At 43.2% G+C, this 25,030-nt stretch overlaps 2 protein-coding genes across 5 annotated transcripts in view; both read left to right on the forward strand.

Moving 5' to 3' along the window:
* LOC106898747 overlaps positions 1-2,423 on the forward strand; it is a 32,383-nt gene extending 29,960 nt beyond the window's left edge. Inside the window, exon 3 of the mRNA XM_014960177.1 lies at positions 7-2,423. Coding sequence (XP_014815663.1) covers positions 7-2,002 — 1,996 coding nt within the window. The 3' untranslated portion in view covers positions 2,003-2,423. The remainder of the gene's footprint in view (positions 1-6) is intronic.
* Positions 2,424-11,689: 9,266 nt separating this feature from the next.
* Positions 11,690-24,423, forward strand: LOC106898855 (toll-like receptor 7). 4 transcript variants are annotated; one of them, XM_014960382.1, is made up of 4 exons: positions 11,727-11,757; positions 11,884-12,065; positions 13,648-13,833; positions 17,754-24,423. In XM_014960382.1, the coding sequence occupies exons 3-4, from the start codon at positions 13,759-13,761 to the stop codon at positions 20,892-20,894; spliced, it is 3,216 nt and encodes a 1,071-aa protein (XP_014815868.1). In that variant the 5' UTR covers positions 11,727-11,757; positions 11,884-12,065; positions 13,648-13,758; the 3' UTR covers positions 20,895-24,423. The 4 variants fall into 4 exon arrangements, with proteins under 4 accessions (XP_014815867.1, XP_014815870.1, XP_014815869.1 ...); XM_014960381.1 differs by having other exon boundaries at positions 11,690-12,065; XM_014960384.1 differs by having other exon boundaries at positions 11,690-12,065; positions 13,656-13,833.
* Positions 24,424-25,030: the final 607 nt, after the last annotated feature.

Here is a 25,030-nt window from a genome sequence, read left to right on the forward strand (position 1 = left end):
AAAAAGTAATCTAGCTCCATTGCTCGGTCTCAGAAATCTAACTGTGGTGGATCTTGGGACTAACTTCATTAAAATAGCTGACTTGAAAGTGTTCAAGGAGTTCCCTGCTCTTAAACTCATAGACCTCTCAGTGAATAAAATTTCTCCTTCTTCAGAGGAAAGCAATTCTTATGGATTTTGCTCTAATCCTCGGATTTCAGTAGAGCAATACAATAGGCAAGTATTACAAGAAATGCATTATTTCAGGTATGACGTATATGGGCGAAGTTGCAGGTCCAAAGACAAAGAGGCTGCTTCCTACCAATCTTCAGTTAAGGAAGAGTGCCTGAGGTACGGAGAAACTCTGGATTTGAGCAGAAACAATATCTTTTTCATTAACCCCTCAGACTTCCAGGGACTTGGTTCCCTCAGATGCCTCAACTTGTCAGGTAATGCAATAAGTCAAACCTTAAACGGAAGTGAATTCTCTTCCTTGTCTGGATTGAAATATCTGGATTTTTCCGACAACAGGATTGACTTGCTCTACTCAACTGCTTTCAAAGAGCTACAACTTCTAGAAGTTCTAGACCTGAGCAACAACAAATATTATTTCTTGGCAGAAGGTGTTAGTCACACGCTGAGTTTTATGAAAAACTTGGCCCACCTGAAGAAGCTGATGATGAATGAGAATGAGATTTCTACCTCTATTAACACAGGAATGGAAAGTCAATCTCTTCAAATTTTAGAATTCAGAGGAAATCGCTTGGATGTTTTATGGATGGATGGCAATGCTAAATACTTGTCATTCTTCAAGAATCTGACCAGCCTGGAACAACTGGATATTTCCTTCAACTCACTCAGTTTTTTACCTGCGGATGTTTTTCAAGGTATGCCTCCAGGCCTCAAGACCCTCAACTTAACCAATAATCAGATGAAGAGTTTCAACTGGGGAAAACTGCAGTATCTGAAGAAACTCGTAACTCTGGACCTCAGCAATAACCTTCTCTCTACTGTTCCCCGAGAACTGTCCAATTGCTCTTCAACACTCCAAGAACTGATGCTCCGAAACAATCGCATTCAGCGACTAACCAAACACTTTCTCAGAGGTGCTTTTAAATTGAAATACTTGGACCTCAGTGCAAACAAGATTGAAATAATTAAGAAATCTAGCTTCCCTGAAAACGTCATTAACAACCTGAGGATGCTGCTCTTGCATGGCAATCCTTTCAAGTGCAATTGTGATGCCGTGTGGTTTGTTTCCTGGATCAATCAAACTCAAGTGACTATTCCTCTTCTGGCAACAGATGTGACCTGTGCAGGCCCAGGGGCACATAAAGGAAAGAGTGTGGTTTTCTTGAATTTGTATACGTGTGAGCTGGACACCTCGTATTTGATCCTGTACGCTCTGTCAGCCTCAACTGTCCTAGCCTTAATGGCGTTCACAGTGATGAACCATCTCTACTTCTGGGATGTGTGGTATAGTTACCATTACTGCACTGCCAAGCTGAAGGGCTATCGGCGCCTCCCTTTACCAGATGCTTGCTACGATGCTTTTATTGCCTATGACAACAAAGATCCGGCTGTGAATGAGTGGGTGCTGACAGAACTGGTTGAAAGGCTGGAGGATCAGAAACCCAGGCAGTTCAATCTATGCCTGGAAGAAAGGGACTGGCTGCCAGGACAGCCCGTCTTTGACAACCTTTCCCAGAGCATTCGGCTGAGCAAGAAGACCGTCTTTGTGCTGACCAACAAGTATATTAAAAGCGGTCGCTTCAAGACAACATTTTACATGGCCCACCAGCGCCTTCTAGATGAAAAAATAGATGTCATTATCTTGATATTTCTTGAGAAGGTCTTGCAGAAGTCTCGGTATGTCCGGCTGAGGAAGAGGCTGTGCAGAAGTTCTGTCCTGGAATGGCCCACTAACCCCCGATCTCAGCCCTACTTCTGGCAGTGCCTGAAAAATGCCATAGCTACCAGTAATACCCTGGCCTACAACAAGCTACTCCAAGAAACTGTTTAGCTCTACTGTAAACACTGCTCGGATGCCTGGTGAGCAAAAGGTCCTAAACGTAACTTGGAGAAACTGTTGAGGTGTGGAGGATAAGAGGAATTGTGCCATTGTTCCCAAAATGAAACGTGCAATTGGTCCTCAAGCTGATAGTACACTTGTTTTGCTAGGACAAGATTGAACACAAACTGTTGCTGGCACAGATGTTTATCTGACACTTGCTTGGCATGGATTGCTGCCCAGCAGGAGAAGATGCACTACCCACTGGAAGCCCTTGCTTTAGAAGAGAATCACCACGTCCAGCTTTCAGTTTGCTGGGGGCCTCCAGCATCTTTTGTGGTTGGGTCAAGCATGGGTGAGACACTTGCCCGGCTTACTCCAGTACCCAGACTGCCGGGAGGAGTCTGGCCGTGCCTTAAATTGCTGCTGTTCAGATCACTGTTGGAGTAAAGGTGATTTTAACGAAGTGTTAGTTTCTGTATTTGGTGTATTTATGGAAAGCAAGAAAAGCATTTTGTGACATATTTGTCTCAGAAAATACCCAATTCATGCTTTGATTTATGAGTTGGGAACATGTAAGAATGACTATCTTTTCATCTCAGGCTTATAGATGTTGAGTCTACGGCTTCTGTATGTGTAGGCAACAGCCCCAATCGCTGGGGAAAGGTTGGGACTGCTGTCAGGGGCTTGAGTGTGGCATGGGAGCTCTCCTGCTGTTGTGTTATCAAAAAGCTCATAAAGGTGAGGGAACTTTGAAGAATGTGTATGGTCTAAAATAGGAAGGTATGTGGGAAACAATTTCAGAAGGGTTCACAGGCTGTGGGTTGGAAGCAATTACAAGATGAAGGGAGTCCTTGCGCAAGGACCTGCTATGTTGGAGTGAGGAGAGGGAGTAGGACAGAAGGTAGGATGAGGGAAGCCTTTGCAGAAGGCAGATGGAGAAAATCAAGTCAACCAAAGAGGAAGTAGGAAGAGACAAAGAAAGGAAGGTAAAAAAATAAAAAAAGAGAAATTGGAAGAGGTGGAAACAACTGAGAAAAAGTCATGAAAAAGGCATGATAAAAGCTAAGAAGCATTTACTGCTAATTTCCAGGTAACATCTTCACTCTGCCTTTCACCTTCCTCCTTGGCTGCTGTCTGAGCTGGGTCCTTCCTGAGGACTCTGGGTTCCTCTCCAGTGCTGTGCCATCAGCTCTAGGAGCTTGGCTTCCCTGTTTCCACCCATGTCCTGTGTTACAAACTGTTGTGTATCAACTGGGATGATGTTAGCAGGTCCAGCCAGGGCTGGGGCCCGAGGACATGCTAAAGTGACTGACTAGCCTGCCCAGACTTTCTCCAGAACAAACCAGAGTCACTCAAAGTTCAAAACATGGAAGATCAAGTCATACAAAGAAAGCATCTATCCCACCATTTCTTTAGCCATGCTATGGTGATCCAGAGCGGCCTCAAGCCCTCCTTCACCTCCTTGTTCCCCAAGCAGGTCCCTCTCCCACAGTGGCTGCTGGGGCACCACTAAAATCTGAACCAGGAACAGGTCTGACTGACTTTCGAGACATCCGGAAAAAAGGGAAGAAACACTGCTCAGAAACATAAACACTTGGGCCCGTTGCCCGCTGTGGTTCACAGCACAGCCTCGTCGAACATGTGACAGTATTTCAGCTAAGGACTTTTGTAATGGCAGCCTAAAACTCTGTGCATGGCACAGGTGGGCTCTCTGCTTGCTGTGATGATCTCTGTTTTGGGAGGAGCAGCGCGCTTTCACCTTGCTAGCGTTCCTGTCCACAGTGCAGTCTGGGGGGCTTCTCCCCTCCCCTCTCAAAGCCTTTTTGCTTTTCTGGCAGCTTGTCTCAGTGACAGCTCTGGCTAATGGGGAACTGACACTCTTAACTGCTTTGACCCAGCTGTCACACCCTGGTAGAATTCTCAGTCTTGAAGGGTACAGGATAAATAAAAGTAGAATCAGGATCCTAAACCTCAGAAAGGCAAACTTTTGACTATTTAGGGTGTTAGTGCGTGGGATCTCTTGGGAAACTGCCCCCAGGGATAAAGGAGCGAACGAGAGCTGGGATATATTTAAAGACATTTTACTTAGGGTTCCAGAGCTCTCAATCATGATGTGCAAGAATTCAGGAAGTCACGACTTCTTAGCCAAACTTAAAAAACAGCATAGGCAGTGGAGGAAGGGATACACATCCTGGGGAGATGATAGGGATATGTCCCAGGGAAGAGTGAGTCATATCATCTACCTGGACTTGTGCAAAGCATTTGATACTGTCTCACAAAACATCCTTGTCTCTAAATTGGAGAGACGTGGATTTGATGAGTAGACCACTTGGTGGATGAGGAATTGGCTGGATGGTCAGTGTTGTGGTCAGCAGCTTGATGTCCATGTGGAAACCAGTGATGAATGGTGTCCTACAGGGGTCTGTATTGTGATGAGTATTATTTAACATCTTTTTTTGGTGACATGGACAGTGGGATTGAGTGCACCCTCAGCAAGTTTGCAGAGGACACCAAGGTGAGTGGTGTGGCTGATAGTTTATAGGGAAGTGATGCCATTCAGAGGGACCTCAGCAGGCTAGAGAGGTGGACCCATGCAAACCTCATTAAGTTCAACAAGGCCAAGTACAAGGCCCTGCACCCGAGTGGAGGCAATCCCAAACACAGATATAGGCTGGGCGACGAGTGGATTGAGACCAGCCCTGAGAAGAAGGACTTGAGGGTATTGGTGGATGAAAAACTGAATATGAGCTGGCAATGTGTGCTAGCAGCCCCAAAAGCCAATTGCATCCTGGGCTGCATCAAAAGAAGTGTGGCCAGCAGGTTGAGGGAGGTGATTCTCCCCCTCCACTCCACTCCTGTGATACCCCCATCTGGAACTCAGCTCTGGAGGCCCCAGCATTCTAAAGACATGGACCTGCTCAAATGGGTCCAGAGGAGAGCCACAAAGATGATGAGGGGACTGGAGCACCTCTCCGATGAGGACTAGCTGAAAGAGTTGGGGTTGTTCAGCCTGGAGAAGTGAAGACTTCAGAGAGACCTTATTGCAGCCTTTCAATACCTAAAGGGGACCTACAGGAAAGATGAGGAGAGGCTCTTTATCAGGGAGTGTAGTGATAGGATGAGGGATAACAGTTATAAACTGAAATTCAGAGGGTAGATTTAGACTAGATATAAGGAAGAAATTCTTTACTCTGAGGGTGGGGAGACTCTGAAACAGGTTGGCCAGAGAAGTTGTGGATGCCCCATCCCTGGAAGTGTTCAAGGCCAGGTTGGATGGGGCTTTGAGCAACCTCATCTAGTGAAAGGTGTCCCTGCCCATGACAGGGGAATTGGAACTAGATTATCTTTAAGGTCTCTTCCAATTCAAACCATACTATGATTCTATGATCTCAGCTGCCTCCTGTGCTTCCTTGCCTACCTGTTCTGCCTGATCTTTTCTTTAAATAGTTCTTTTTTGATTTGGTTGTAGGCATCCAAACAGACAAGTACATAAACACGAACAAGAAAACCAAGGATCATGTAATAATATTACAGATAATAAGGGGTTTTTCCTCCCAATTTATCACAGCAGTTTTAACGATTAACAATAGAAGCAGAAGAAAGAGGAGGGTCTGGTTAAAGTGGGTGATTTATAGTTATATTTTAACAAATGTCTTTCTGATGATTGTGTCTGTATCTCAAAATAGAGTAACGTGAGCTGTACTACAGCTCTCTTCATAAGGCAGAATCGTAGAATCATAGAACATCTTGAGCTGGAAGGGACCCATAAGGATGATCGAGTCCAAATCCCTCCTCCTTGTTGGACCACCTAAAACTAAACCATATGACTAAGACCATCATCCTGATGCTCCTTGAACTCTTACAGACTTGGTGCCATGACCACTTCCCCTATTCCAGTGACTGACCACCAGCCAGTCCAGTGAAGAACTTTTTCCTAATGTCCAGTCGGAACTTGCCTTCAAACTTCATACTGTTTCTTTTTGTCTTATTGCTGGTCACCAGAGAGAGGAGATGAGCACCTCCTCCTCTACTGCCGCCTTGAGGAAGCTGTAGACTGCAATGAGTCATCCCTCAGCCTTCTCTTCTCCAAGCTGAAAAACAAGTTACTTCAGCCTTTCCTCATAAGTCTTGTCCTCGAGGCTTTTCACCTCTTGGTTGCCCTCCTCTGGACACACTCTAATAGTCTGATTTCCTAGTACAGAGGTGCCCAAAACTATATTCATCACCTCCCTTGACTGGCTAGCTATGTTGTGCTTGATGCACCCCCCAGACACAGTTGGCCCTTTTGGTTGCCAGGGCACACTGTTGACTCATATTCAACTTGCCATCAACCCAAACCCCTACATGTCTTTCTGAGGGGCTGCTTTCCAGCCTCTCATCCCCCAATTTGTATGTATAACCAAGATTACCCTGTCCTAGATGCAGAATCTGGCACTCCCTCTTGCTAAATTTCACATGGTTGGTGATTGCCCAGCTTTCTAGTCTATTCAGACCTCTCTGTAAAGCCTCTCTATTCTCAAGAGAGTCTACAGCTCCTCTTAGTTTAGTATAATCAGAAAACTTACTTCATGTACATTAAATTTCTGCTTCCAGATCATTTATAAAAGCATCAAAAAGCACTGGCCCTAAAATTGAGCCCTGGGGAATGCCACTGGTGACTGGCTACCAGCCTGATGTAACTCTGTTTTCTATAACCCTTCGAGCCCAGCCCATCAGCCAAATGTTCATTCATCATATTACAGACTTGTCTATCTGCATTGCTGAAAATTTGTCAAGAAGGATTGTGTGAGAGATCGTATCACAAGCTTTGCTGAAATCAAAAATCCCCACATTTACTGGCTTCCCTTGGTCAACTAGATGTGTGACCTCGTTATAAGAGGAAATTAAGTTAATGAAACTTTCCCCTTGTGAACACATACTGACCAGAGACTGTCTCTCAAGTGTTTTTCAACAACTCCAAGAACAACCTTCTCTGTAATTTTACCAGGCACTGAAGTGAGATTGGCATGCCTGTAGTTACCAGGATCTTTCTTCTTACCCTTCTTAAAAACTGGGACATTTGCCTGCTTCCAGCTGCTTGGGACCTCTCCAGACTCCCCAGACTCTTGACAAATACTGGAGAGAGGTCCTACGATAACATCAGCCAGCTCTTTCAGTACCCTGGGATGATTCTTATGTGCAGCCAGCTGGAGCAGCAAGTCTTAAACAAATTCAAATTCAGCTGGGAGTTAATCATTCCCCAGTCATGATCTTCCAACACATGGCTCCAGGGGTCTCAGGGCCCATCATTGGTGTTGAAGGCAGAGGTGAATAAGGCGTTAAATGTCTCCGCTTTGACTGCATCCCTGTTTGTAAGGTGACCACCCTCATCAAGTAAGGAATCAATGTTATCTCTGACTCTCTTTTTGCTGTCAGCATATTTTTGAAAGTTTTTGTTGTCATTCACTGTACTGGCCAGCTTGGCCACACGCATTTCACATTTTCACACACATCAAGCTTTGGCCACACACATTTTCCCTCTACAGTGGTGAATAGCATCTCTGTAGTCCTCCTGTGTCGCCTGTCCTTGCTTCCAATGTCCAAACACTTTCCTTTTCAACATAAGTTTTAGAATATCCAAGCTGGCCTTCTGGCCTGCTTGCTTGACTTCCAACAATTTGCAATTGCCTGCTCCTGCACCCTTAAGAGATGGATCTTAAAAAGTGACCAGCTTTTATGGACCACAATACCTGCAACAGCAGATTCCCAGGGGACCTTACTAACTAACTCCTTTAAGCAGACTAGCAACACTAAGTCTATTTCCTGGACCTGTTTGTGTCCACTGTATGATATTCCCAGTTGACATCTGGGAAGTTAAAACCACCCATAAGGACAGGGGCAGCTGATCTACTGATATTCCTGAATTCCTAATAGAATAATTCATCATCCTGATTGGGTGGTGGATAGTAGACTCTCACAACAAAGTCCACTTTGTTTGCTACGAGTACTGAAGCTCTGCTTCCCGGGAAGTGGCTGGACATCCCCCGACGATAGGACATAAGGAGTATCTTTTATTTTCCTTTGGTCTGTGAGCTGCCTCCACTTTTGCTGTATTAAACTGCCTTCATCTTGACCCACGAGTTTTTTTCCATCTTATTTCCCTCTCAGTGCCCCGCTGAGAAGGAGAGTGATAGAAGGGCTTGGTGGACAACTGGCATCCACCCAAGGTCAATCCACCACATAGAGATGAGATCTTTCTTAGAAACAAGATGCTGAATTGTTTGCCTTTACTGTGCACAAGTATTATAAATAAAACTTGACAATTACTTGTGCCAAGAGATTGCTTGTGGTTTTATTATTATTTTGATACACTTGTTTTGGGTTTTTTTTGAGGCCATACCCTGCACAGGTCAAATAGGGAAGAATGTGGCATTGATTCTCATGGAAACCTTGCTCATAAATCATGTTCCAGCTGTCTTGGACATAAGGATGGACTGTTAATCACACCAGACTGGTACATATCTTTGTAATAAGAGCATCCTTCTCTTCCTTTTTATGGTCTGGCAGAAGGGACACAATGTTTAAGTTTAACTGGGAGTTTGAGTTAGTGCTTTATGAGCATCTGAAGTTCTAATTTCTCACATTGTTGTAAACAAACCCCCTCAATGGTATTTAACAGGATGAGATGGGGAAAGAGCTGAAGGAAAATACAGAATTAAGCTTACTGTGTCCGCAGCAGTTTGTGCCCTTGAAATGCTTATGAAGAGTTCTAGGTGAATTCCAACAGCTCTGTGAAAAACCCACCCATTTTGACAGAATTAAAAGGCATGGAAACAGACAATGGTGAGGTGTTTGGTGTTTAATGCTCTGTGATGCTTGGCGCATGCTAGGATTCTGGTCTGAGGATGAGATGAGAGTTCAGCCTGGTGGGAAAGTTTCTTCTCTCAGCAGCATTATTTCGAAATAGAGGAAAAAGTACCACATTGCGTAGCAAAAGTCAGGTTTTAGCTCCTATTTGTCTACAAGGCTTATTCTACTGCCCCAGTGGAAGTACAAATTTTTGCCTCACTCGGTAAAACTGCTTGAATTTTGCAGCCTTTCTGGAAGCTCTTGCCATGGGCTCCAGGGTTTTTAAGCATCAAAAGCTCAGAGGCTGCCGCTGAGGCAGAGAGTGGACTGTCAGGAGTGAAACCAGAGCATGTTTTCACTGTGCAAGTCCCTCTTTGAGTTGTTCTTTGGGCGCCTGTTGCCGATGCGGGTGCTCTGTTGTCTGCCTGCTTCTTGTGTGGTGGCTGGTCCCAGCCAGTAGCTAAGCCCTCCCGCCAGCCGCCTTGGGGAGAGAATCAGGGAGGGCAGGAGAGATAGCAGCTTGTGGGTGGAGACAAAGACAGGTTAATAAATAAAGATTAAAAAAAAAAAAAAAAAAAAGGTGAAAAAAACCCACCCACAGCTTCAATCACACTAAGAAATTAAAATTTCAGTCTTGCCAATGTCTGCTACAGGTCAAAAGTAACCTAGAGTCTTGGTACAGTGCATGCATTACTATTGCAAAAGCAACCACTCCCCGCATACTACCAGCAGACCCCTGAGTGATGGCTGCTTTGGTGAAAGTCCCTCTCCAAGTTTTTTTGCTGGGCATGGCACTATATGGCATGGGTTATCCCTTTGGTCAGTCTGGGGTCCGCTGTCCCAACTGTGTCCACTCCCAGATTCTTGCCCACCCTCAGCCTGGTGCCCAGGGAGTCAGTGTGAGAAGTGGAGAAGGCCTTGAGGGTGTGCAAGTTCCCCAGCAGCCATACCACTGGTGTGTTATCGACAATGTTTCGGTCACCACTGCAAAGCACAACACCATGGGGGTTGCTATGGGGAAAATGAACTCCACCCCAGCCGGACCCAGTATGGTTGTCATGAGTGAGAAATGAGGTGTAGTTGTGGGCACTCCTGGCGTTCTTCTTCAGGCCCATGTTGTGCTTACTTGTCAAAAAAGGCAAAGTAGGTGAAAGAATAAAAGACACTGCAAAGAGCAGGTAAAGCACGGGGACTTGCTGTGTTCTGTGGTGCTGGGGGCTCCCCCAGCTGAATGTCAAAGCAGGCTGGGTAAGCTCTTAGTGTAGATCTGTGAGGGTCTCTTCCCTCACCAGAGCTTGTAGAGCTTCCTCTGCCCTTGACGTAGGCCAATCTTCTCCACTGCTGTCTTCTGTTTATTGTTTTGGTTATTTTTAGTGCCTGCAAACACATTTCTGCAACTGCTATCAGCAGGGATCCTACATTTTTACACCCCTTAAAGCTTCTGCAAGTGAGTTTGTTACCATTTCCTCAATTTTGCTACCCATTTCTCTTTGTGGTTCTTTTTGTACATTTGTCTACATTGGTCTGAAGAGTCAACTTGTGTATTTCAAAAATTGAGCAACTTAACTCTTGTCTTTGATAATTTCCTGGGTAAATTATGCAATGTTACACTAAACGCTGTATTAACATATACTTGGGGTTGAATCATAATTATTGATATAAGAGTTAGCACATTAGAGTTCTGAAAGACTTTAAGTAAACTACCCAGCTTTAAGATAAACATGGTAGTATCCTGATTTTGATATATAAACTAAAGCAATTTGTGGGAAATTTTCATTTAGAAGAGAAAAAAAATGTAACGTTCACCAGTCTGATTTCAGTCTAACTGAAAACCAAACCTGTACATGAAAGAGTAAAGCAATTGAAGACTCCTCCCGCTTTATTCTAAATTAAATTTCCACTCACAAAGGTGGCAAAACTCATGTGTTGTTACCAGTGGGTCCTCCCATAGCACGTGGCACAGTAGGAAGTACTTTTCTGCTTTCAGTTACTTTATGTTTCACAGGAGGCAAAAGAGATTTTGCATAATGTCTGACACAAATCTGAACTTTTAAAATCAGTAAACCAGTCACTCACTGTTCCTCTAAAAATCAAATTATAGCTTTGAAGTTCTGGACTGCTGATCTCCCCAGACATTTACCCCTGACCTTTTGAAGGGAAATACTGCTTTATTTTATTTTGCTTCCCACATTTCTTAGGTTAAAAAAAAAAAAACAACAAACCAAAAAAAACCACCACACAAAAAAGTGCTCTGCACCGCTCTACTAGCGGTCAACTAAATTTGCAGTTTCACTCTGCACGGAATTGAAACTCAAGTGCTCTTGGCTGGGTGACAGTTCCTAATATGAAAAAAATAAACTCAGCCTCATTTGAGAAGGCAAAGCATTGGTACACCTATTAAAATGTGTGACGTTTGTAGGTATAGACTGCAAGGAAGATCTCCAAAGACACAGAGGACCTGTCAAAAATCACAGTGTTGGGTGCCTGTACACTGTTCTTTAGGAAACATACTTACAACCAAAGCGAGTGGGTTGTGCTCGTTTTGGCTGGGATAAAGCTAATTGTTTTCAAAGTAGCTAGCATGGGGCCATGTTTTAGATTTGTGCTGAAAAAAGTATAGATAATGCAGAGATGTTTCCATTGCTGCTGAGCAGTGCTTACATAGAGTCAAGGCCTTTTCTGTTTTCCACACCTCCCTCCAGTGAGCAGGCTGGGAGGGAACAAGAAGTTGGGAGGGGACATGGCTGGGACAGCTGACCCCAACTGACCAAAGGGATTTTCCAAACCATATGACATCATCCTCAATATATAAAGCTGGGGGAAGAAGAAGGGAGGAGGGATGTTCAGTGTTTGTCTTCCCAAGTAAACATTACCTGTGATGGAGCCCTGCTTTCCTGCGGATGGCTGAACACCTGCCTGCCCATGGGAAGCAGTGAGTGAGTGAATTCCTTGTTGTGTCTTGTTTGCATGCACAGCTTTTCCTTTACCTATTAAACTATCTTTATCTCAACCTATGAATCTTTTCACTTTTAAATTTACTATTCTCTCCCCCATCCCACCAGAGGGGAGTAAGCAAACAGCTGAATGGGGCTTAGTTGCCGGCTGGGGATAAACCATGACAGGGGCATTAAGCATTTCATCTTTAAGCAAGATTCCAGTATCATACACCAGGGACATGGTTGGGTGCTTGAAGAAATCAACTTCCACAATCCAGCTTGTGCTGAGTCCTTCTCTTATTTCACAAGTAAGCACGTTTGCTCTACAGTCGGGTGAGTAACTATAAATGAGGGGAAGCTAACTTTCCCTTCTGGTGACATGCAATTTTGTGAAACAGAGCGGAATTGCTAAGGTAGGGTGCTTGCAATGAGGGCTTTCCTCTTACCAGAAATGCATTGAATGGCCTTGCAGAACACGGCAGGGCTTTAGTGAGACGTCTGCGTTAGTTACAATAACCCCCCAAAGAAAACCTCAGTGCAGACTGCATGAAAAGAAAAACCCAGTTACCAGTAAATAGCAGAGGACTTGTACTTTATTATAGTACTTTTAGCAAGCGGGCACAAAGGTGAACATTATAGTCCTGGACCTCGAGTGAATTAATGAGCACTTTCCTAGGCCTTGACTGACAGGGCAATGATGCTGTACATCTTCTTGGTTTTGTGTGTGTCTGTAGGACTCGGCCACTAAAACCATGGAATTTTAAAGTATGATTGCAAATTCCTTCCCTGGTCATTCTTCTGGTTCCAGTCTTCCAAACTGAGTTCCTCAGCTCTGCCCCAGTCAGAGAAGTGATGAACTGCTATTTGAAATGTAAAGAAAAATACGTAGGGAAACAAGATATGAAAAAAGCCTCACTTAATAAATATCCTAACCCTTGAACTAGTCTGTCTTGCTAAGTAAAGAAGCTTCTAAGTAAGAAACTCTCCAACAGACACGGTGTTTAATGAAATGCTGGCTTGTTACCACCGTAGTCTACCCATGTCATCATGAGCTTGGTCCCTTCTACACTCTCTCATGGAGTTTTTCCTTTCCTCATTTACAGTATTATATGATGGCAGTCTGCTGGATGTTCAAAACTGTTTGTTTCCCCCTAATAAAGAAAATTTACAGAGATGTAGCATTTAATCACTTGCCTTATCATTTTTTCAGTATTTTTTTTTAATGATTCGTTATTTAGAGAGTGATTTTTATCTTACTATTACAACTCTTAGTGGTAAAACCCTTGAACTAGTCTGTCTTGCTAAGTAAAGAAGCTTCTAAGTAAGAAACTCTCCAACAGACACGGTGTTTAATGAAATGCTGGCTTGTTACCACCGTAGTCTACCCATGTCATCATGAGCTTGGTCCCTTCTACACTCTCTCATGGAGTTTTTACTTTTTGTATGCTGCTTCCCATGCCCTTACCACCATACCTTTTTTCTTTGGTTTTGGTTCCGTTCCCTGAAATCCCATTCACTTAATAGACATTTCTTCCACAAAGTATTCAGCTTATAAGATTTGCCTACTTGTATTAGCACAAAAGTGATTCTTAGTAAGATCCAACTCCTTGAAGCTACTAGCAGCAGAAATGAACCCAAAATAGTAAAAAAAAAAATGATTATAATTACTTAACTCTGAAATAATTACTTAACTCTGAAATATAAAATATTAGAAATTTCTTTCTCTGTTCCTGCAAATTATACTAAAAAAGGGCGGGGGGGGGGGGAAGAAGGAACTTGAGCTTCTGCAAATCTTAGTTGCCTTATGTGAATGTTACACTTATGTAATGCATTTATCTCCCAGCTGATTAATCTCACACTTTGTCACCAAGTACTTTCTCTCCTTTGGAGTTCAACAGAAGAAAAAGAAGATAGAGTAGTGATTACTGCTGTTGTCTTGGGTGAGTTATGGCACGTTACACTCTCCTCTGCACCTGAGCTGAACCACTGGGAACCTCTTTTATGCTGTTGGCTTCTGCTGGGATTTACAGTCTCCTCCAGCCACAAATTTGCCAGACCTGGAAGCACACAAAAATGGTAGGTTAAACTTTCATTTCAAATTTGCGCTTAGGTCTCTTTGACTGCAGCTGTTGTGGAAGGCTTTCAAGACCATTGTGCTTTTCTGCTTTGGGAATGCTCAAACAGTACATAATGACAGGAAAGGAAAGCTTTTATTTGTGCCGATACAAACTGGCTAGCATTTAATTGTCCTCCTGTGTTACAGAATGAGTATAATCATGTCTTTTCTAATCGCTAACATTCTAAACATTCGCCCTTTCAACTCTGAAAATACATGTGGAACACCTAAGAGAAAAGCTTCCTTCAGAAACATCTAGCTGTGTTGTTGCTAAACATTTGAAGACTACCCTAAATCCTTATGGCTTTGTGCATGTGCTCATTGATATCAGCAGAGTAGTGCTTCTTGAATTTCCTCTAAAGCCAAGCGTAGGTCACAGGGAAAGGACAGTGCACGTGCACACTCCCGCTGCACGTTTGAACTGGCTTCTCATTGCAAAGACATTGCACAAGTCAGCGTTGCTTCTTTCTTCTAATTAAAACAATCTTTTTTGTGTGTTCTGGTACTACAACAGACACCAGGTGTTGCACATGCAAATAGTTAGCACGTCACAGTTGACAGTTACAGATGGCAAATGCATCCAAAGGGTATTAGGAAACAGAAGGATATAGACAGAAATGAAGCACAAAGATGGTTGGAGCTGGGCTGTCTCTGCAACAGTGCTTGGGTTCCTGGAAGTACTGCAGTACGTGAGAGTTCAAAATCTGAACATCGTGAGCATCTCAAAAGGCAATTTTTGACTTCTTAAGAAACCTACAGTCTTCCTCATGAAGATTTTTAAGGCCTAGATTCATTGCATCTAATTTTAGTCACCTGATAGAGCAACCTCTCCTGCAGTGCAGAGAGCCTCTGCCATTTCCCTGCAACCTCTCTGCATGCTCCATTTGCACTTCCCTTGTTTAACAACCCTGGCCCCTTGGGTATGTTGGTCTGGTAAAACAAGATACGGAGATAGGTAGGAGCTGGGGCACCATGGGCCATTCAGTTTGGATAGGCACTCTCTGTTTTTTCATTCATCTAGTAGTCTCTTACATGCATACTATGGTGTGGGCCTTAGAAAAGAAGAAAGGCAAAATATTCACAAAAGCATATCCAGATTTTTCTTCAGCAAAGAAAGACCTTCAGTTTTCCATGTAATTAATAGCAATGGTAGAAGCGTTCCTTCTCCCTCCATGTCCCTGACCACAATAGTGAAGGAAAAAGAGTTAAAAAAAAAAAGCTAGGACAGTAGGAGGAAATGAATACATTTCATCTTCTCCAAATTGGCTTCCCATTTACTCAGATTATTCTCATTTGTCATTTTCATTCAACAGCTTTTCCACATCAGGAAATCAGAAAAGTTAATAGCCCTCTAAAGTTGATTGGTTAGGCAGTACTGAAGACACTGGTGAACTGTCTTACTCAGTAGGCTCCATCTGGGTGAGCTTCCAAAGTAAACTGCTCTAAACCAAACGAAGGCTATTTCGATTCTTAACAAATGACTTTGCAAGAGTTGAAAATAATGAAATGTGAATTCACAGGCATGACCTGGTTAGTCCAGATGAAGAATGCACCATAGCACTTGCTAAAAGTCGGAAAAGAAATCATGGTAGAGTTGTGGACTACCAAAACAGGTTACACTGAATTCAAGGTCTGCAGTGGACTTTTAAGTTTTTTCCTTCCATATTGAAGCTTTGTATTCAAAAGCTGACTTGAATCCAGACAAAGAAGTGTGGTGCTGTGTGAGACTTGATGGGGATACAACTGGACATTTCCTTCAACTCACTCAGTTTTTTACCCGAGGGTGTTTTTCGTGCTATGCCTCCAGGCCTCAAGACCCTCAACTTATTAGTCACTAGAGCACTCCTACAGATAGACTGATGCATAGGTAGGTTTAGCATAGTTATTTAAGGTAACGCAAAAACACAGAGTTATACGGGAACACAGTGGTCTAAGTAAACAGGGCATACAACAGGAAGCCTCAATTAATCTCAAAGTCTGTTTCACCCACCAAGGCATGTCTTAGGCAACACTCCACAGGGGTTTCACATACTGTTTGAGCAAGTCTTTATACGTTCTTGTGTCCCAGCTAAAGAGAAAAACCATTTCTGTGTACTTTACCTAATCGTCTGATTTTCAGCTGCCTAACTGGATATTCACATTTAGTCAATGTTATTCCATGCACAACTAATTCCAGTTGTTTAAGAGCACTGTGTGCCATGCATCCCCAAGTCTTCAACAGTGAGTTTTTCCACAGACAAATGATCATGTTGGTTATTGTGGGGTTTATTATTTTTACATCTCTTGACTAGCACCAGACAGAGACAGTTAAGAGGCTGTACAAGGCAGCAAGATGGTCATGCCCCCCTCTCCATGTGCAAGGCAAGCCAAGGCTGGCGGCCTGCTTGCCTGGCTGGCTGCCTCTGGCCAGAGGCACAGGCTTTCTTTGACATTGCTGCTGAGGAAGTAACTAGTAAGGTGTGAAATACTGAAAATTTATTGGTCTTCCCATAATACACACAAATCTATAAAGCAGGCAAGACCACAAAGACTTGACAGATAGAGAGTGTGTTTTGGAAGGTTCTTTAAAGGCTCTGATTCTTTACTGATTATTAATCTTTTATGGGACGTGCTTAATGTTAAATCTGTCTTTGATTGTCATTTTTGCAGTGATACAGTGCCCTCTTGGCCCTCTGTCCTTACCGGAAAGTGAAAGTGCAAGCTGGTACTAAGCCATATAGAAGTAAAGCAATAGACTGTCTTAGGTCAAGCATTCTCCACTCTAACACTCACTAGAGGAAGAATAATGTGAAATTAGATTTAGGCACTCACCTGTAAGTCACTGTGGTTTTGAAAAATTGCACTAGCTTTGAAGTGATACAGATTTTTCTCTGTCTTTCATGTGTTTCAAAAAATTACCTTTCCTCATTTACAGTATTATATGATGGCAGTCTGCTGGATGTTCAAAACTGTTTGTTTCCCCCTAATAAAGAAAATTTACAGAGATGTAGCATTTAATCACTTGCCTTATCATTTTTTCAGTATTTTTTTTTAATGATTCGTTATTTAGAGAGTGATTTTTATCTTACTATTACAACTCTTAGTGGTAAGAAAATAAATCATGAGGAAATACAAACATATGGCTTCCCTGAATTTATAATCCTACCTGCATATGCACTTCTATCCAGTGTGAGGGTCATGGCTCCAGGTTAGCTATATTTGGTCTTACCCAGTACATGCTTGATTTGATGTCCTATGACGTGTTCTCATTGCATTAAAAGAAGTATGGCCAGCAGGCAGCAGGTCGAGGAAGATTATTCTGCCCCTCTGCTCCACTCTCATGAGAGCTCACCTGGAGTACTGCATGCAGCTCTGGAGCCCCTGACATAAAAGGGACATTAAGCAAGTCCATAGGAAGGCCAAAAAGATGATCAAAGGGGTGGAGCACCTCTCCTATGAAGACAGGCTGAGAGAGTTGGGGTTGTTTAGCATGGAAAAGATAAGCCTCTGGGGAGACCTTGTTGTGTCCATTCAGTATCTAAAGGGAGCAAACACAAAAGATGTGGAGGGATTCTTTATCAGGAAGTGCAATGATCGGATGAGAGTAGATTTAGATTAGATATTAGGAATAAGTTATTTGCTCTAAGGGTGGGAAGACTCTGGACCAGGATGGCCAGAGAAGTTGTGGATGCCCCCTTCTGGAAGTGTTCAAGGCCAGGCTGGATGGGATTATCAGTAACTTCATCTAGTGTCCCTGGAAGGTGCCCTTGGAAGGTGGATGGTGTCTCTGGACATGGCAGAGGGGTTAGAATTAGATCACCTTTAAGGTCCTTTCCAACTCAATCATTTGATAACACTATGATGATTCTAAATTAGTACCTCCCTATGTCCTTATTTTTAGGTACCTCATGCAAAGACGTCAAAGGCATTGCCATTTGTCTTGCTCTTCCTATTTCCGATGCTGCTGTCAGGAGCCTGGTTTCCCAAAAGTTTACCCTGTGATGTTAAAGCTTCTGAAGGTACTGTGACCGTGGACTGCACCAATCGCCGCCTCATTGAAATACCTAGAGGGATCCCAGCAAATGCTACCAACCTTACCCTGAGCATTAATGATATCCCCTACATCTATCAAACATCTTTTGCTCATCTTGACAACCTCAAGGAGATTGACTTCAGGTGCAACTGTATGCCTGTCAGAATGGGACCCAAAGATAACGTGTGCACCAAGAGACTGAAGATTGAGCACGGCAGTTTTACTGCCCTGACAAGACTGAAGTCCTTGTATCTGGATGCCAACCAGCTGTTGGAAATACCCCGGGGTCTTCCCACTAATTTAAGTCTGCTGAGCCTGGAAGCGAACAGCATCTTTTCTATCCAAAGAGCTAACTTGTCCGAGCTAGGAAACATAGAAGTGTTGTATCTGGGACAGAACTGTTACTACCGTAATCCATGCAACGTTTCATTTGAAATTGAAGAAACGGCCTTTCTGGAGCTGCAGAAATTAACAATACTTTCCTTGAAGTCCAACAACTTGACTCATATTCCAGCCCATTTGCCATCGACTTTAAAGGAACTGTATATTTACAATAACATGATTGAAGTGATTCAAGAACAGGATTTAAGTGCCCTGCACAACCTAGAAATTCTTGACCTAAGCGGCAATTGCCCACGTTGCTATAATGCCCCATATCCTTGTCTTCCCTGCCCCAGGAGCACAATTGAGATTCATCCAGAGGCTTTTTATTCCTTGAAAAGTTTAAGAATTTTGAGACTCCACAGCAACTCTCTTCAGAGCGTACCCAGCAGCTGGTTTCAAAACATGAAGAATCTCAAAGAGCTTGACCTCTCCCAAAATTTCCTCCTAAAGGAGATAGGAGATGCTCAGTTTTTGCGGTATATCCCTAGCCTTGTTGAGCTTGATCTGTCCTTTAATTTTGAACTGAAGATGTATTCTCCATTCTTGAATCTGTCTAAGACATTTTCCTCCCTCTCTAACCTGGAAACCCTCAGGCTCAGGGGTTATGTCTTTAATGAACTGAGAAAAAGTAATCTAGCTCCATTGCTCGGTCTCAGAAATCTAACTGTGGTGGATCTTGGGACTAACTTCATTAAAATAGCTGACTTGAAAGTGTTCAAGGAGTTCCCTGCTCTTAAACTCATAGACCTCTCAGTGAATAAAATTTCTCCTTCTTCAGAGGAAAGCAATTCTTATGGATTTTGCTCTAATCCTCGGATTTCAGTAGAGCAATACAATAGGCAAGTATTACAAGAAATGCATTATTTCAGGTATGACGTATATGGGCGAAGTTGCAGGTCCAAAGACAAAGAGGCTGCTTCCTACCAATCTTCAGTTAAGGAAGAGTGCCTGAGGTACGGAGAAACTCTGGATTTGAGCAGAAACAATATCTTTTTCATTAACCCCTCAGACTTCCAGGGACTTGGTTCCCTCAGATGCCTCAACTTGTCAGGTAATGCAATAAGTCAAACCTTAAACGGAAGTGAATTCTCTTCCTTGTCTGGATTGAAATATCTGGATTTTTCCGACAACAGGATTGACTTGCTCTACTCAACTGCTTTCAAAGAGCTACAACTTCTAGAAGTTCTAGACCTGAGCAACAACAAATATTATTTCTTGGCAGAAGGTGTTAGTCACACGCTGAGTTTTATGAAAAACTTGGCCCACCTGAAGAAGCTGATGATGAATGAGAATGAGATTTCTACCTCTATTAACACAGGAATGGAAAGTCAATCTCTTCAAATTTTAGAATTCAGAGGAAATCGCTTGGATGTTTTATGGATGGATGGCAATGCTAAATACTTGTCATTCTTCAAGAATCTGACCAGCCTGGAACAACTGGATATTTCCTTCAACTCACTCAGTTTTTTACCTGCGGATGTTTTTCAAGGTATGCCTCCAGGCCTCAAGACCCTCAACTTAACCAATAATCAGATGAAGAGTTTCAACTGGGGAAAACTGCAGTATCTGAAGAAACTCGTAACTCTGGACCTCAGCAATAACCTTCTCTCTACTGTTCCCCGAGAACTGTCCAATTGCTCTTCAACACTCCAAGAACTGATGCTCCGAAACAATCGCATTCAGCGACTAACCAAACACTTTCTCAGAGGTGCTTTTAAATTGAAATACTTGGACCTCAGTGCAAACAAGATTGAAATAATTAAGAAATCTAGCTTCCCTGAAAACGTCATTAACAACCTGAGGATGCTGCTCTTGCATGGCAATCCTTTCAAGTGCAATTGTGATGCCGTGTGGTTTGTTTCCTGGATCAATCAAACTCAAGTGACTATTCCTCTTCTGGCAACAGATGTGACCTGTGCAGGCCCAGGGGCGCATAAAGGAAAGAGTGTGGTTTTCTTGGATCTGTATACATGTGAGCTGGACACCTCGTATTTGATCCTGTACGCTCTGTCAGCCTCAACTGTCCTAGCCTTAATGGCGTTCACAGTGATGAACCATCTCTACTTCTGGGATGTGTGGTATAGTTACCATTACTGCACTGCCAAGCTGAAGGGCTATCGGCGCCTCCCTTTACCAGATGCTTGCTACGATGCTTTTATTGCCTATGACAACAAAGATCCGGCTGTGAATGAGTGGGTGCTGACAGAACTGGTTGAAAGGCTGGAGGATCAGAAACCCAGGCAGTTCAATCTATGCCTGGAAGAAAGGGACTGGCTGCCAGGACAGCCCGTCTTTGACAACCTTTCCCAGAGCATTCGGCTGAGCAAGAAGACCGTCTTTGTGCTGACCAACAAGTATATTAAAAGCGGTCGCTTCAAGACAACATTTTACATGGCCCACCAGCGCCTTCTAGATGAAAAAATAGATGTCATTATCTTGATATTTCTTGAGAAGGTCTTGCAGAAGTCTCGGTATGTCCGGCTGAGGAAGAGGCTGTGCAGAAGTTCTGTCCTGGAATGGCCCACTAACCCCCGATCTCAGCCCTACTTCTGGCAGTGCCTGAAAAATGCCATAGCTACCAGTAATACCCTGGCCTACAACAAGCTACTCCAAGAAACTGTTTAGCTCTACTGTAAACACTGCTCGGATGCCTGGTGAGCAAAAGGTCCTAAACGTAACTTGGAGAAACTGTTGAGGTGTGGAGGATAAGAGGAATTGTGCCATTGTTCCCAAAATGAAATGTGCAATTGGTCCTCAAGCTGATAGTTCACTTGTTTTGCTAGGACAAGATTGAACACAAACTGTTGCTGGCACAGATGTTTATCTGACACACTCCTTGCTTGGCATGGATTGCTGCCCAGCAGGAGGCGATGCACTACCCACTGGAAGCCCTTGCTTTAGAAGAGAATCACCACGTCCAGCTTTCAGTTTGCTGGGGGCCTCCAGCATCTTTTGTGGTTGGGTCAAGCATGGGTGAGACACTTGCCCGGCTTACTCCAGTACCCAGACTGCCGGGAGGAGTCTGGCCGTGCCTTAAGTTGCTGCTGTTCAGATTACTGTTGGAGTAAAGGTGATTTTAATGGAAAGTGTTAGTTTCTGTATTTGGTGTAGTTATGAGAAGCAAAAACATTTGATAACTACCATGCTTCAGGGAGGAGGTACCAGCCCAATTAGCTGAGGCAGGGCTACATCCTTCTCTCTGAATGCTTCAGAGTATGCTAGAGGGGGGACACACACTGTCCTGAACCATCTGTATTTTGCAGGATGAAGACTGCCTCTGTACTAATAGAGCAACTGGGTTTCGGGGTTTTTTTAGACAGTTTCATATATTGTAGCTAAGAGCATTTCATTGGTGGGCACAAACTCGATCTAAGTCTTTCTTGAACAGGAAAAAAAAATTGAATTTAGATTAGTTAGGTTTGTAGCCAAGAAATGCCTTAAACAGGCATGCCCTCCATTCCTCCTGGAGTCTTTTTTTATAATGGAGAACCACCACAAAGGTAGGAGTTATTTGACAGATTCAAACTAGTAATTTATTGCTTTAACTGTATGAGGCTTTTAACCTTGGAGCTTGCTTGCCTAGTTGATGTAGTAGTGTCTGAATTTACAAAAAATACTGAGGAGTCCTGAGGTTTCTAAACCTCAGGGTTTCACAATGGTATAGCTTGTGATCTGCTAAGGTCAATGAGGAGGAGAAAGTAAAGGCATTCAGCTAACCTAAATGTAGACATCTACAGCTGCATTAACAGGTCTATGTGTCATTGTCCCTTCAGACATGAGATGATAGAGGCATTTTATGAATATCACTTGTCTCATAATAACACAAAGGTTTAAGATGGGTCAAATTAATTGCAATCCAAAAGTAGGATTTCTCTACATTGGCTGTAAAATGTTCCCATGGTGACCAGCTCAGATATAGGTGTCTGCACTGCAGATACTTTCAGTTAGGTGAGGTTATTGCTGTTCCAGGCTTCCGTGTGGTCAGTGGCAAGTTGGTCTTGAATAACCATGTCATGTGGACACCAAAATATCTGAACTACAGTTAAACAGCAACTGTGATGACCAAAACTCTTCATCAGCTGCTGCTTTCTTACAGAAATTGTATCAGACAAGGACCGGACTTGGTATTTAGTCTACGTGGCCCAGAAAGACCACACATGGAGTGGAAAAAGCAGAAAGAAGAGAAAGGAAGAGGAATATTGTCAAATTTGTCAAATTTGTATAGTTCTTGTGGAATCAGCAGAAAAATTTGCAGTTTGCATTACTATCATTAGTGTGGCACAAGAAGAATAATGAATGAAAACTGGCAAGAAATATCCTTACAGCATAAGTTTATATGAATATAAAATCCTCTTTTGTCTCTTTGATCTCCCTGTTTTTAAGAACTGACATATAAGGAACTTGCAGGTGTCTCCCTGAGAGAATAATTCATGTCAGAAGGGACCTCTGGAGGTCAGAGGAGGTCTAACTTCAACATAACATTAGTTTGCTTAGCTCCTTGTTCTGCAATGAAACTGGGGTGCTATGTAGCAAACATGAAAGGCACTTCGTAACAGCAGCTTTTAAATATATTTTAAATATATTTTAAAAATAACTGTGAAGATCAGGAGCCCTTCATCTGTAGTACAACAAGTTTTGGGGTAATAGGCCCTCCAAAACAGTGAAGATGTTTTTTGTTTTCTGAACAACACCTGCCTTTTCTTTTCCTCAATCTTGTTCTGAAAGTATTTGCCTGTAGAAATAAGCTCTGTGATAGGCTGTTCATCTGAAAATATCAGGCACAATACAAATTTCTCCATTTACTCTGAACAAGATATTCAGATCATTTAGGTTATAATTCTTCTCAGTTGCTTCTGGAGGAGCTCAACTTCACTGAATATATATGAGAGTCAGTCTCGTAATTTGGGAAGATAAATTGTGTGTCTAAATGCAAAAGACATACATATCAATCCACCATTATCTCCAGGAGAATAAGAGGGAAAAATAAAGCACGGAGAAATCAAATAATTTCTTCTATATCCATCTGCTGCTGCTGAAACTGAAAAGGGAATCCGGGTATCCAACTTATAAAAGCAACCTGCATGCATTCCTTGGTTAATCAGCACTTAGAGATTATTTATACATGAAATTATTTAATTATAAAAATAGCAAAATTGAGAATCAAATGTGTACCTGATGACAAAGTCTTAATTTGGGTGTGCAAAGTATGAGACAGTACTAATTTCTGTAAAACTGGGGTGTTTGGTTTTTTTTTGTTTTGGTAGGAGGGTATCTTTGTTCAAGATACACAGTTCTGAGCCAAGTAAGTATTATCAGATCTAAATCCATGGCCTTATCTCCACGAGGCACATGGCTGCGACTGCATAAGTCCTGTGGCTGAACACTAGATCAGGGTGTGCAGGGAGATTCCCAGAGCCAAAGGAAACCTGAGGAAGAGCAGAGATTCCCAAAAGGAGCCAGCATCCATCTCCAACATCTTATTAATGTTTATAAATAAATATCTAAAGGGCAGGTGTGAAGAGGATGAAGTCAGGCTCTTAGTTGTGGCCGGCGACAGGACAAGGGGCAAGAGACACGAGCTGGAACAGAGGAGGTTCCATCTGAATATGCAGAAAATCTTCTTTACTTTGAGGGTGACAGAGCACTGGAACAGGCTGCCCAGAGATGTTGGAGAGTTTGTGGAGCCTCCTTCTCTTGGAGATACTCAAAACCCACCTGGATGCATTCCTGTCCAGCCTGCTTTAGGTGAACCTGCTTTGGCAGGGGGGTGGACTAGATAATCTCTAGAGGTCCATTTCAACCCCTACAATTCTGTGATTCTGTGATTCACCTGGAGAAAAGGTAAGCACCTGCAAATGATGCAAACAGATTGATGATCTGTTGCATCAGGTGATCGAGTTGCAGGAAACAGTTAAAAAGCTGTGCAGTATTAGAGGGGCCAAAACGGATATAGATAAGTGGTTTCAGAACTATGCTCCTGGGGCAGCTACCACAGATAATGAGGCACCTTGGACCCTTGTGACCTCGTGACTGGAGAGAGTTCAGCATAGGGCAACAAAGATGATGGAGGGATTGGAGCGTGTCCTTTATGAGGAAAGGCTGAGAGAGCTGGGACTCTTTAGCCTGAAGAAGGCTGAGGGGAGACCTTATTAATGCCTACAAGTATCTAAAGAGTGTGTTGAAGGAGGATGGAGCCAGACTCTTTTAAGTGGTTCCCAGTGACAGGAGGAGGGGCAACAGGCACAAGCTGGAACATAGGAAGTTCCATTCAAATCTGAGAAAAAACTTCTTTATGGTGAGGATGACAGAGCACTGGAACAGGCTGCCTAGGGACTTTGTGAAGTCCCCTTCTCCAAAGATCTTCAAGACCTGTCTGGATGCAGTCCTGAGTAATGTGCTCTAGGCAACCCTGCTTTAGCAGGGGAGTTGGACTAGATGATCTCTAAAGGTCCCTTCCAACTCTGAGAATTCCATGATTCCATGGGTGGACAGTGGTGCTGCTGCAGCAAAGAAAGCAAACAGGATGCTGGGTTGCATCAAGGGCATCACCAGCAGAGATAAAGAAGACATTACCCCACTCTACTCAGCACTTGTCAAGCCACACCCGGAATGCTGTGTTCAGTTTTAGTCCCTGCTATCCAAAAAAGATGTGGACAGGCTGAGGAGGGCTCAGAGAAGGGACACCAAGATGATCAAAGGACTGGGAAGCCTGCCATATGAGGAAAGGCTGAGAGAACTGTGTTAGTTCAGCCTTGGGAAAA

The sequence above is a fragment of the Calidris pugnax genome, unplaced genomic scaffold, assembly GCF_001431845.1.
Source record: "Calidris pugnax isolate Ruff unplaced genomic scaffold, ASM143184v1 scaffold188, whole genome shotgun sequence".
Lineage (NCBI taxonomy): Eukaryota > Metazoa > Chordata > Aves > Charadriiformes > Scolopacidae > Calidris > Calidris pugnax.

What these genes read in the sequence shown, in the direction of transcription:
- LOC106898855 (XM_014960381.1), top strand. Translation starts at nt 13,759, where the DNA reads ATGCTGTTGGCTTCTGCTGGGATTTACAGTCTCCTCCAGCCACAAATT. An exon ending in CCTGGAAGCACACAAAAATG is followed by an intron (nt 13,834 to 17,753) that starts GTAGGTTAAACT and finishes CCTTATTTTTAG; the next exon opens with GTACCTCATGCAAAGACGTC.